The sequence below is a fragment of the Caretta caretta genome, chromosome 2 (genome assembly GCF_965140235.1).
Source record: "Caretta caretta isolate rCarCar2 chromosome 2, rCarCar1.hap1, whole genome shotgun sequence".
NCBI classification, from domain to species: Eukaryota; Metazoa; Chordata; order Testudines; family Cheloniidae; genus Caretta; species Caretta caretta.
In genome coordinates, this window is record NC_134207.1 from 190,074,583 (window position 1) to 190,087,284 (window position 12,702).

A 12,702-nucleotide genomic window follows, 5' to 3' on the forward strand; every position below is an offset into this window, starting at 1 on the left:
ATGAAGATTAAGAGCATTAGGAAGCTACACTATGTACAGTGGTTTATAGTCCACATTCTTGTTTTGGATAAAATAAAATAAATAAAATAAATGTATGTATAGAAAGACAGTGTAGCCAAGTAGATGAAATACTGGACTGGGACTCAGGAGAGCTGGGTTCTAATCCTGGGTCTGTCATTAATCCATGGGTGACCTTGGGCAAATCACTACTCCTCGCCGTACCTTGATCCCCCCCCCCGCATCTGTAAAATGGGGGTAATGATATTAACCTCCCCGTAAAGCACTTTGAGATCTGTGGGTGTAAACACTATTATATAAAAGAGCTAGATATTTTATATTATAGTAGTGCTTAAGAACCCCAGTTACAGATCAGGGCCCCAGTGCGGTAGGCACTGTACAGACAAGTAAAGAAGACAGTTCCTTCCCAAGAGAGCTCACAATCACATGCAAACTGCAAATACTTCAGGTACAGTTTTAATAGGAATTAATCGAAAACAGAAAATACCAAATGTTACATGTTATTCTGCATTAGTAAAATTCAATTTTCTTTACATACTCCATTTTCAGAAATACAGATATCCTAACCAAAACACAAAGTTAAAAATCAAACTAATTTAACTAAACTGTTTAAAGTTAAAAACCAAAAACAAAAAAACAAACCAAAAAACAATTCACATGGTTAATCTTATCCCTTTATTATATTGCCGGGCCTCATACAGAATATGAAATAAAACCAAAACAAGAATTATAGAGGGTGCCTCATAGCACCTGTCATAGTTAAGTTTTCAGCATCCTTTGAATGATGCAGACAAGGGCCTTAATTTTCTCTTTACTCAGTTTACTCAGGTATAGCTTTGTTGAAGTCAATGGAATTATTCCTGAATCAGATCCATTTTCCTTTGTGTGGTCTTCATCTGCATAGCTGAAGGCATTTTTGCCCTGATTTTAAGTCTATTGAAGTCAGTGGAAAGAATCTTCTTAATTTCAGTGGTCTTTTGAGGAGTCTCTTTGGCTGGAATCCTTCACCCCAAGCCAAGATACCTCAGCTAAAGACAATGAAAAGGCTTATCCCAAAAGTGTTAGCTGTACTGAAAGGGTAAACTCACTCATGTTTAATGGGATGGATGGATTTCCCCAGAGTAACCCGATTGAGAATTTAGTTCTGGTAGCTGAATTCAGGCTCAGACTAAAAAGGTACAGTGAAACTTCTCTTAAAACCACCCCAAAAACACCACTTGCGCCTGCTAAAGGTCAACTTTAACTACAGATCAGACTAAATTGTAGTGAGGACCACATAGGAATGCTGTAAAGTGGTTGCTTAGGAAAGGGGGTTACCAAATGGAATCAAGAACTAATTCAGGGTCCATTGCAAAGAGCTACATAAATGCAATGTTATGTTTGAGATTCTACACCAAGGTTAAGAAATTGCAAGCACTGGTTTCCAGAGCATCTGTAATGCAGTTATGTTACAAGTAGGCAACAGAATTAACACACATGGCTTGGAGGAAAAATACAGGTTGAAAATGTGGCAGAGTGTCAGTTCTCATGAAAATCTTTAGTTAATACTTCTTGACTTATGTGTTCAACATCTCAATAAATCCCATTGCAATAATATATAGTTTTGTATTGAAAATACATAATAGAAATAAGCCAATGGAACTAACAACAATTTTAAAATATATTGCATTTAAAATGGATTGTTGCAGGAAGTCAGACTAGACGATCATGATGGTGCCTCCTGGCCTTAAAGTCGAGGAGTCTCACACCTTAAGAGCTAGATTGTCAAAGCTGTGTGCATGCAAGGGTTTGCACATGCCTAAATGCTGCATGTAAATACCAAAAAGCTCACACACCAATCAGCTATTTGCACAAATGGGTAATTGCATCTTCGTCTAGCCGAGCTAGGCATCTACCTGAGTTGCACAGGCACATCTCATATTTGTATGCATAAGCTGGTATACTCAAAGATATGTGCATGCCTAACTTTGACTGGGCCTGCTTTTCAGAGATTCAAACACTTCTGTACATAGATGAAGTATTTTAAATACCAGCTGGAACTGCAAAACAAGCATTTACATTAAGACCTACTGTTCTAGCTTTCTAAAGAAAAAACATTTGTTTTACAAATAAAGGAAACAATATCTATTGAGATATCACTATCAAAACAAGAAATGAAGCAGGCTCATTCTTCACTCTGTGCTGTGACTTTACAAGAATTAAGAAAGTATTAACACACTCATTAACTTAATTCCTTCTACCACGCATCAACCACCAAAACTTCCTACTGAGGATCAGAAAATGGGTTTGTGTTAATCTTATAATATTAATAGCTTTGTACACAGCAGCAGTGAAAAGTTTACCTTGAAAACATCAGGTATTCTGAGTTATGTAGCTACTGTCAAACTAATAAGACCTGGCTTAATCCCAGATAGAGACATTGGGTGAGTTCTGCTCTCATTTACTCTGCTTCAAATGCTACTGGATATGATGGAATTGCAGGAATGTAAGTGAGAGCAGAATTTGGCCCCTTATCTAGAAAAGCCTAGAGGTGATGTTACCCCCTCCCCATGGAAATACATTTTCTATTAGTTTTCCACATCTCAAATATTCCAAAGAATAAATATGTGAGTTTTTCAAATGAATGCCTCTAAAAATCAACTATTGTTAATGGCTTTAAAATCTGAATATTTCACTCATGCTTAGCACTGCAGAGCAGCCTTCAGTAAATGGAATTATCTTCATAGTGGAATTTGCCATGAGAATAAATCCTGGGGCTGGAGATTTTCCCATTGTTGCATGGGCAGAGGTAATTGCACAGGTGCATCAAATGTCTTCTGAATTTGACCCCAACAAATACATAGAGCACAGGGTTAAGGCAGCAGTGGGAAAAGGCAATTTTGCGGCTGATGTAGAAGGCATACGCAATGTTCTTTTGGATCTCACAGTTCAGAAAGATGTAATGAGCTGGCAAAGTTTGCAGGAAACAGAGTATATTATAAGGTGCCCAACTCAGGAAAAAAGCTGCCACAATGGTAAAGATGAGTCTCACAGTTCTGTGCTTCCTGTGAGATCTTGTTCTGAGCAGAATTTGTAGTATCTTGACGTAACAAAATACAATAACAACAAAGGAAAAGAGAAAGAAGACATTTCGCTGATAAATGTCTACCCTTTTCCAATGTAAGTCAGTGTAATCACAGGTCCTGAAATCATCCAGATCAATTTGCACTTGGGTGAAAATCATCTCAGGAACCACAACTAACAAGCTAGCACCCCAGATGGCCAAGCTCACCTGAATGCCACACTGGCGTGTCTGAGTACTCAAGGCTGACAAGGGGTTCACCACTGCCAAGTACCGGAGAATAGTCATTATGGTCAAAAAAATAATACCACTGTAGTAGCTGATGGAGAAAACAGTATTCACAGCCTTGCAGAGGAAATCACCAAAAATCCATCCATGCAAATGATACACGATCCAGAAGGGCAGCACGCAAGAGAAGACCAGGTCAGAGATGCAAAGGTTCATGATGAAGATGTTTGTTAAAGACGCAAGGTTTTCATACTTCATTAGGATCCATAACACCAAACTATTTCCTAGCAGGCTAAGAACAAAAGCCAGCGAGTACAGAATGGTGGTGAGATGGGCACCAAATGTGTGGAGGTCATCCATTTCACACACATTACTAGAGTTGTTAAAATAACTGAAGTTCCCATACTCTTCATAGTCGTCTGAAGACGAGTTTAAGTAATAGTCGGATTCACCCATTTGGATGTGTAAACCCAAATGGCACTGTCACAGCAACTGGTAGAAACCCCCACAAAGAACCAGACTTTTTATGATATATTTTCTGTGACCAGTAGGGTCTTCTCTTATCTAAGCCTTTAAGTTTCTGTGCATGCCACAAATGGAGTAGTGAAATTTCTTCCGTTTTACTGTGGGGGCGTGATTTAAATTTTACATCTTTACCCTGAGGAGCTGGAATATGGTCACAAATGGAATTTTGCATTAATAGAACATTAGGCACAGACTTCAATTTTTGCATTTCTTAATTAGTTTAAATTCAAAAAGTCTCAAAAGCAAGTTAATCAGTTTGCACATTATAGCTGCCAACAACTGAATATTTTACCTGGGATAATTCCAGCTAGAGTTGTGTGCACACTGATGTATCTATATTTAAGGACAGTTATCAAGACTTCAGAACCCATCCAGTTTTTACACTGTTCTGAAAAGATATTTACCCAACACGTGATCCTGTTTCACGATTCAATTCTGCAGAAAACTTATAAAACCAGGCAAACTTCCAATGCCAGTATAGAAATAGATAAAAAATACAAATAGATTAACATTAGTAATGAGAGGATTTTTCAAATTAGTATTCTAAAAGAGAACAAACTGTAGCAACTGCAAACACTTTCGCATGATATTGGGTTGGAAGTGAACACGTCGAAGACAAAGTGGATGCAGAATGAGCATTGTGCAGAAGGAATCATCACTGTAAACGGGAAAGAAGTCGAGGAGGTTGAAAAATATATTTACCTGGGTCAGCAGCTGAGCAGAGACAACTCATTCGAAGGGGAATGCTGTAGGAGGCGAAAGGCAGGGTGGGCAAGTTTCAACAAAATAAAGACGTCTCTAACGGATGATGAACTGCCCATGAAGAAAAGGAAAGCACTGTTTAACTCCACTGTTCTGCCAGAATGATATACAGAGCAGAAAGCTGGTCAACAACGAAAGCAGAGGAAGAAAAATTTGCTGTCACCCAGAGAGCAATGGAAAGGTGTAAGATATCGCTCTGTGATCACATACCGAATGAGGAGATCAGAAGGCGTACATAGGTGAATGATGTAGTGCAGGTGATGTACGACGCAAAGTGGAGCTGGGCGGGTCATGTAGTCTGCAGGCAAGACAATAGGTGGACAACCTGCATCAGTGACTGGATCCCCAGAGACCACAAGCGACCACGGGGCAGACCGAAAACGCGCCTGGCCGATCCCATGACAAAACTCTTTGGCTAGAAATGGAAAGAACGTGCTCACAACAAAACAGAATGGTGTAGCGTCAACTTGTGTTTGTGGAGGGACAGACGAGGACGAGCCAGACAAAGGTGATTCTAAAATATATAAAGGTGTTGATCCAGCTCCCAATGAAGTTAACAGAAATTTGGTCACTGATTTCAATAGGAGCAGAAGCAGACTCATGATGTTTCTTTATTTCCCTCTTCTCTACCTTCCTTTCCTGAACTTTTCATAGAATATCAGGATTGGAAGGGACCTCAGGAGGTCATCTAGTCCAACCCCCTGCTCAAAGCAGGACCGATCCCCAACTAAATCATCCCAGCCAGGGCTTTGTCAAGCCTGACCTTAAAAACTTCTAAGGAAGGAGAGTCCACCACCTCCCTAGGTAACGCATTCCAGTGTTTCACCAACCTCCTAGTGAAAACGTTTTTCCTAATATCCAATCTAAACCTCCCCCACTGCAACTTGAGACCATTACTCCTTGTTCTGTCATCTGCTACCACTGAGAACCATCTTTTCCCCATTGAGTCCTTCCTTGTGTTGTTCCCTTTGACTCACCATCTGCCACTTTTACAATAATGCAAATCTGAAGGAAAAAATCTCCTGGATCATTTATGGGCTTTTCTTATTTACACAAGTAGTTCTATTTGTTGCAGGAGTGCTCTATGGCTGTGTATATGTAAATAGTTACAAGACAAAGTGCTAGTGGACGGTGCTCAAGAACATGGAGCATAGTTCCTAAGTTATGTACAACCAGTAAAACTTGTGTACTGCCAATGACTTCCTCTGTGCTGATGTTTAAAAGAAGCTCTTATGACCATTGACTTCAGAAGGCAACCTGTAGGAATTGGCCCAGAGTTTATTGCTTTAAGACCAACTTCTCAAAAGTGGCCTCTGATTTTGTATGCTTCAGTTCTGGTGAACCCAACTTAGGATACCTACGGCCTGATTCTTCCAGAAGTGTTAAATACCCAGAGCTTTAGTTGAGTCAACGGGAACAGCAGGTGATTGGCATTTCTGAATATCAAGTCTATGACTTTTCAAGTGGGGCATCCAAAAATTGAGACATCTGTTATAAATGACCACTTTTATTCCTGCTTGCCTCTGTGAGTGATGCCACCATTCGTTTTTCTGCTACACTGATTTATAGGAAGGGCAAGGTGATTTTTCTTTTTAAATGGTTATGAAACTGGGATCTTTTACTGGTATCATTCAAATGAAATGGAAGTCAATAAATACATGAAAGATGAATGTTTGAAACTTACAACTCCTGATTTTGATTAAGACCTAAAATTAAAGGGCAAAATTCTGCCCCGATGCACACCTCAGACACTGACCTATTTGCTGGTGTTGGGAGGTCACAGTTCTGAGAGGAATTTGTACCAGTAACTCTCAGGGTATGCCCTAAACAATAATACCAGCAGTCATTGGCATATTCCCTGTTGGCAGCATTGGTCTCACCACTCAGGGGGCCCATGGCTCAGTGACCCCCTGTAAGAACCTGCAGGACTAGAAGTGGGAATCCTAAGGGGTGTTAGACCACTGACCCCTCCACATCACCCCAGGAAGGTTATGCTAGAATCCTGCCAGAGGACCTTGTGAAGCTGGGACCAGCAGGAAGTACCACGCAGCAGGACTTGAGTGGCAGCTCCTCGCAGCCCACTGATTGGCTGGCACTAGTACTTAGTTGTATGAGCAACAATTCAGTCTGCTTTGCTTCAGACCCTGAGCATGAGAGATCCCAGACTCCAACTTCTGACCCTGCAGCCCTGCCCAAACTTGACTCTTGATTTACCCTCTGGCCTGTCTGAGGCTCGGACTTCCCACTACCTGGCCCTGCCTGCCTGCTGATGCCTGACTCCTGGTTTGCCCTCTGGCCTGTCTCAGACTCTGATCTTCTGGTACCCGAATTGGCCCGACTCCCACTCAGACCACTAGGTCTGATTGACCACCCAAGACCTGGTTGTGACACCCACTGGGCTATGGTAGCCACTCACTCAAACTTGATGAGATGGGCCTCTGGACCTAGACAGGGTGGAGCTGGAACTGTTGCTTGAAGTAGCCACCTAGTCCATGGTGATGTGCCCCTGAAATAATAGCTTCTGGAACTGCTCTTGCGCTGTTATCTGGGCCTGTTGAAACTGCTGTTGGCCTGCTTTCTGGGCATGCTGCTGACATACTAGCCATTTCAGGAGGGCCTGAAACCCAAATTGACCCAAGGTTGGCAATAGCCTCTAGCCGTTCTCCTGCTATGCTGTTTTACAAGCAATAAACTAAAATATACAAACCCAAAAAGTATCAGCACTCCAGAGTAGCTCCTAAGCTTCCTCAGAACTCCCTACCTTGGATTCTGGTTAGCAGTTCTGGAGGAGCAAACTACTTCACCCTCATTAGGATATCAACAAGGCTTCTCGGCTCCCTCTAAGAGACACCCAAAAACTTGTGCACCCCGGCATACACAGAAATAGGAATTGGAAAATAAACTAGGTGATGACTGGGATGGGCCTGGGGACTTCAGAGAGAAGACAGACACAATATCATTGTAAAAACATTTAAATAAAGCCTTACAGCAGATCATAGAATCATAGAATATCAGGGTTGGAAGGGACCCCTGAAGGTCATCTAGTCCAACCCCCTGCTTGAAGCAGGACCAATTCCCAGTTAAATCATCCCAGCCAGGGCTTTGTCAAGCCTGACCTTAAAAACCTCTAAGGAAGGAGATTCTACCACCTCCCTAGGTAACGCATTCCAGTGTTTCACCACCCTCTTAGTGAAAAAGTTTTTCCTAATATCCAATCTAAACCTCCCCCACTGCAACTTGAGACCATTACTCCTCGTTCTGTCATCTGCTACCATTGAGAACAGTCTAGAGCCATCCTCTTTGGAACCCCCTTTCAGGTAGTTGAAAGCAGCTATCAAATCCCCCCAATCATAAACCTGTGACCAAATAATTCACAAGAAATAGTGCTTGATGAAAACTAACTTGTTTCCTGCTCTATCCTCACAAACATCAAGCAAGCAGCACTGAAAACCCAAGACATCACAAACCAGCTTCTCACTTTCCTTCTGAAAGGCAATCTTTGGTTAGAGGCACAGGTACTTGCTACTTAATAAAATGGTAGTTAGGCACCTAGGCACTTCTGAATATCCCACAAGGTGCCTATTGCATCCTTAGGTACCTAAATACCTTCAAGGGTCAGATTTTCAGTCCTCCTTGCTTTACATTCAATGAGAGACTCCCAGGATCAAACCCCAAGTCTTCCTTCACTTTGCTCTTTCTTCGTAAGAACACACTACTGTGCCTGGGGTATCAATTAAAATGCATATGGGGCAGGCAAACGCTGGGGGTGATTAACATGCATTTGGCCCTGATGTTTCAGTCACCAGATAAATGCAGCTAACACCACTATTAGCAGTGAAATTACTCAGGATTTTACTTACCCATATAACCAAACCGAATTTGGCTCCAAAGGTAGAAATTTCCCTAATTTTTGCCATTAGGTCACATATGAAGAGAACAAAATACATTGTTCTAGTTAGAATAATTCCTACCATGGTTGCACATTTAGGAATATTGTTTTAATTGTACACAGGTGGTAACATTAGCTTCAGCTGTTAATTAAAAAAAAACTTCTGCTTTTTCCTATATTTGCTGTTCTCAGTGGTTATATTGTTACGCTCTGAACTTCTTTTTTTCCTTCAAGATACCTTCTGGTTATGTCACAAATGAGGAAATAGGACTTTCACTAATATATGAAGATGTTTTAAAATAAACCCTGCATTTTCTTCTAGCGGTTTCATTCATAATGTCAAAACTACACGAACTATGTGTTAAAGATGTTGATTAATTTACATGTAAAGATTTGCAGTACAATGCACAATGATATGTAATAATAATGTGGTTGTATAAAAGGCACCATCCACTTACAAGACACAATTATAGGCATTTTTAAACTTTAAACAGCCTTTAGACTGCCTGCTGTGTGGGTTTTTTGTTTGTTTGTTTTAAAGCCTTCAGGAGCAAATGAGCAGCTGCTGTAAACTCATTTAAGCCAGTGGAGTTACAAGTATATGCAGGGACACGTATTAGTTTGACAACTCAAGCCTAAATAATGATTGTGAAAGTGAACACTTATGTGAGGATACTTGTACTCAGTAGGGCTGGCTGAAATGTTTCTGTCAAAACCCAAACTTTGTTTTTGATTACATTAAAGTTTTCACAGAAAGCATCTGCTTTCCTTTTAAACTTTTCATTTAGGGAGTCAGAGGGAGGAGACAGGACTTTTCAGTTTTTTTGACCAAAAACCAGAAAGGAGTTTTGGTCAAAAAGTCAAAATTTTCAGCAAAGAACCCACTTTCCACCCATATCTAGTGCTCAGAAAAGAGGCTCAAAATCCCACCCAGTCTAATAGTATTATACATAGGAGAGGCAGTCTACTATTTAAGGCAGAGGGATTAGCATCAGGACTCCTGGGTTCTTTTCTCATCTCTACCAGTGACAGCATGTATGAAACAACTTGTGTGTAAATCACTCTTCTGTGCCTCATGTTCGCCATCTGTAATACCTCAGAGATTCTGGGAGGCTTAGTCTACAATAGCACTTATGTTGGCAAAATTTGTGTCACTCAGAGGCGTGAAAAAACCCACCCCTGAGCGACATAAGTTTTGCCAGCATAAGTGCTTGTGTGCATGGTGCTATGTTCGTGGGAGATGCTTTCTTGCCAACATAGCTACCACCGCTTGTTGGGCTGGTTTTATTATGGCGATGGGAGAGCTCTCTCCCATTGGCATAACGTGGCTACATGAGCCATTGTACAGCTTTGCTGCTGTAAGTTTGAAAGTGTAGACATTCATTTGTAAAGCATTTTTGAGATCCCCTGACATAAAGGTGTTAAGTGCTTTTGTTTTGTGGCTTGTCCTCCTTTCCCCATTCTCTACTTGGCCCCCTCTCTTGCCTGCAGACATATATGCGCTGCTTTATGTTGGAGTTTTGTTTTGTAGTAAAAATAAGTGACCAAATAAGTTATTAGTAATGAAAGGAAAAGTTGCTTGGATGTACACATGAAATAACACAATAGACTTTTTCTTTATCTAGTACAAGAGATGCATACAATGTACAGTCTAGTGGTAGCTGTTTCATACCTTTCATTTGATTGTTTATCTTCATCACCCTGTAACTGCTCTTGCAGTTTGATAAATGTTTTAATCTCTTCTCATCCATGTCACCTGACCATAGACAGATGGTCTAGACTGGAGGCAATATGCCCTGTAAATAATCTACACATAAAACTACACTCATTTAAAAGTGGGTTTTTGGTTTTTTTTTTCAATTATTTGGTTACACCAGTGCAAGTTCCGATGTAGACAAGGCCTAAGAAAATTCATATTCAGATCTCCATGACTTAGGCCAAGTCTGCACACAGATTTTGTGCCAGTACCGCTATATTGGGTAGGGTGTTATTTTTTTTTTAAACCCGAAAGAATTATACCAGTACAACCCACTGGTGTGAACACAGTTATATTGGTATAAAGATTCCTTACAGATGTATAGCTGCTTATACATCAAGGGGGCGGTGCTTCTTTCACTATACAGGAATAGCTAAAATGGTACAGCTTTTTTCTTCAGACAAGCCCTTAGCATCAGCCACTTATTCAGCGGAGAGGGCTGTGCATAGGGGGGACTTCAAATGCAATGCTTAGAATTATTTTCATGAGAGTAATTTTACCTAGCTAAAAGAACTAAGAATAATTCTAATTGTGCACATGCAGTTTTGCATGCCTTAGCCTTCAGGTGCATGCTTAACTAACATCTTCTGGAAAAAAGACAAAAAAACAAAACTCCTCCAGAAATAAAGTTGTGACCTAATTCTCTTCTTAACTACACTACTGTAAATCAGGAGTCACAACCTTGAGGTCAGTGGAGTTATTTGGGTGGTAAAGCTCCCAGAACCATCCACATTACAAACAGCTCTATGTCATACTGAGACAGGACCCATAACTTCCTGCCAAGAACAATGGGCACTCCCGCTTGAAATGGCAACTGAGGAGGAGATGACTGATAGCAGGGACATGGACTCTGCCAGACTGACTAACAGACCCACAGCCTCTGCCAGACAGATCTACAGACCCTGCCAGACAGACCGAGCTGGACCCACAAAGCCAATTCATCACTAAGGAAGGGGACTCAGATAGGTGTCACTTAGTAGGACTGGCACATTAATGCAGGTTATTTTGTTTGTTTACCCTACGGCCCCAGAAACATCACCCACTTCTCAAAATGGCAGTCGACTGCTTCCAGGGACTAGCCCCTTTATTTTAAAAAGCATCAAGCGGCAGTACCCCAAAAAGCCGGAAACCAGCTAAGAAGCATTCCTAAATACATAGTTCTGCAAAACAGAAGCTAAGCACTTGCACGGATTCCAGCCCACATTCCCAATACGTTCTTCTACAGCACTTGTGTTGTGAATGATTTCATGCAGCTTTCTGAGACCCAAAAAGCAAGAATGCATTACTTGCAAACTGGGGTTAGAGTCAGGAAAGAAGCAGCCGTATGTGGTAAACTCATGACTCGGCTCGCATCCCTAATGGTCAGATGCAGGAACCCTTGGCTGCTCGTGGAGAAGGCATTAGCACGCACAGCTCTGCACTCTTGTGGTACTGTTTCACAGGCCTTTTCCAGCAAATAGCATTTAATCTTTGCCCAAACGTTTCTAGGCAGAGCTGCCTTGTTTTTCCCACCACAGTAGGGCACCTTCCCATGCCACTTTGTACGAACTGATTGGTGGATCATACCTGTGAAGCATCTGGTAGTGTAGGGCTCTGGTTGACCACCCACCCTCTCCAGCAGCACCCTGCTGTGGCCCTTGAGACGCTCATAAAGGGATATATCTGATCATGGATCATGGCTGCCTAGAATTTAGCAATCTCTACTATACCACCCTGAAAGTTACCCCCGCCCTCCACTCCCAACCCCCACCCTTATGGCTAAAGGGGTTAAGCATACAGCATGGTGAATATATGGTGTACCAGGAAACAATGGTCACTGTAAGCCTTTAAAACAAAGAAAGGACCAAGATGGGAAAACAGAATTATAGCAGTTATTCCCTACACAAACACCTAACAATGACTCAGTCTATCCTTGACCTTGGTTGGGGTATCCTGGAGGCACATCCCTTCTACACAGGCTGACTAACTCAGCATGATAAGGAGGAAACTGGCAAGGGAAGACGTGTTTTCTAAACTGGTCCAGACCATTCAGCCCAGAGCCCACAAGACTCAGGAATGGCAGGAATCAGGGCCATCCCTAACAGGGTGCAGGGCCTTGGACAAATCAGCCTGTAAGGGGCCCCTGGGGCAGAAGGGCAATGGATGAGGTCAGCCTGGCACTGGCGTGTTCCAGCGGCGCTAGGATGCTGGCAGCTGGTGCAGTGGCAGGCGAGCAAGGAAAAGAAACAACACGCACTTCCTGCCAGTGAGTGCAGAACTGATCCCCACTGCTGGGGTCAGCCCCTCCTCCCCCGCGCCGGCCTGGCCCCTCAAACCCCTAACCCCATCCCCTGGGCTGGCCTAGCCCCCCAGGCCACCCTACCCTCACCGTCCTGGGCCAGCCTAGTGCCCCCTGCACAACACACGTGCACCGAAGCTCGGGCCCCCCCAAAGCATGGGGCCCAGAGCAGTCACCCCAATTAG

General features: G+C 42.2%; 1 protein-coding gene across 1 annotated transcript; it reads right to left on the reverse strand.

Annotated features, from left to right (window-relative positions):
* Positions 1-629: 629 nt before the first annotated feature.
* XCR1 (X-C motif chemokine receptor 1) lies at positions 630-3,978 on the reverse strand. Its single transcript, XM_075124793.1, has one exon. The coding sequence runs from the start codon at positions 3,761-3,763 to the stop codon at positions 2,720-2,722; it is 1,044 nt and encodes a 347-aa protein (XP_074980894.1). The 5' UTR covers positions 3,764-3,978; the 3' UTR covers positions 630-2,719.
* Between the last annotated feature and the right edge of the window lie 8,724 nt (positions 3,979-12,702).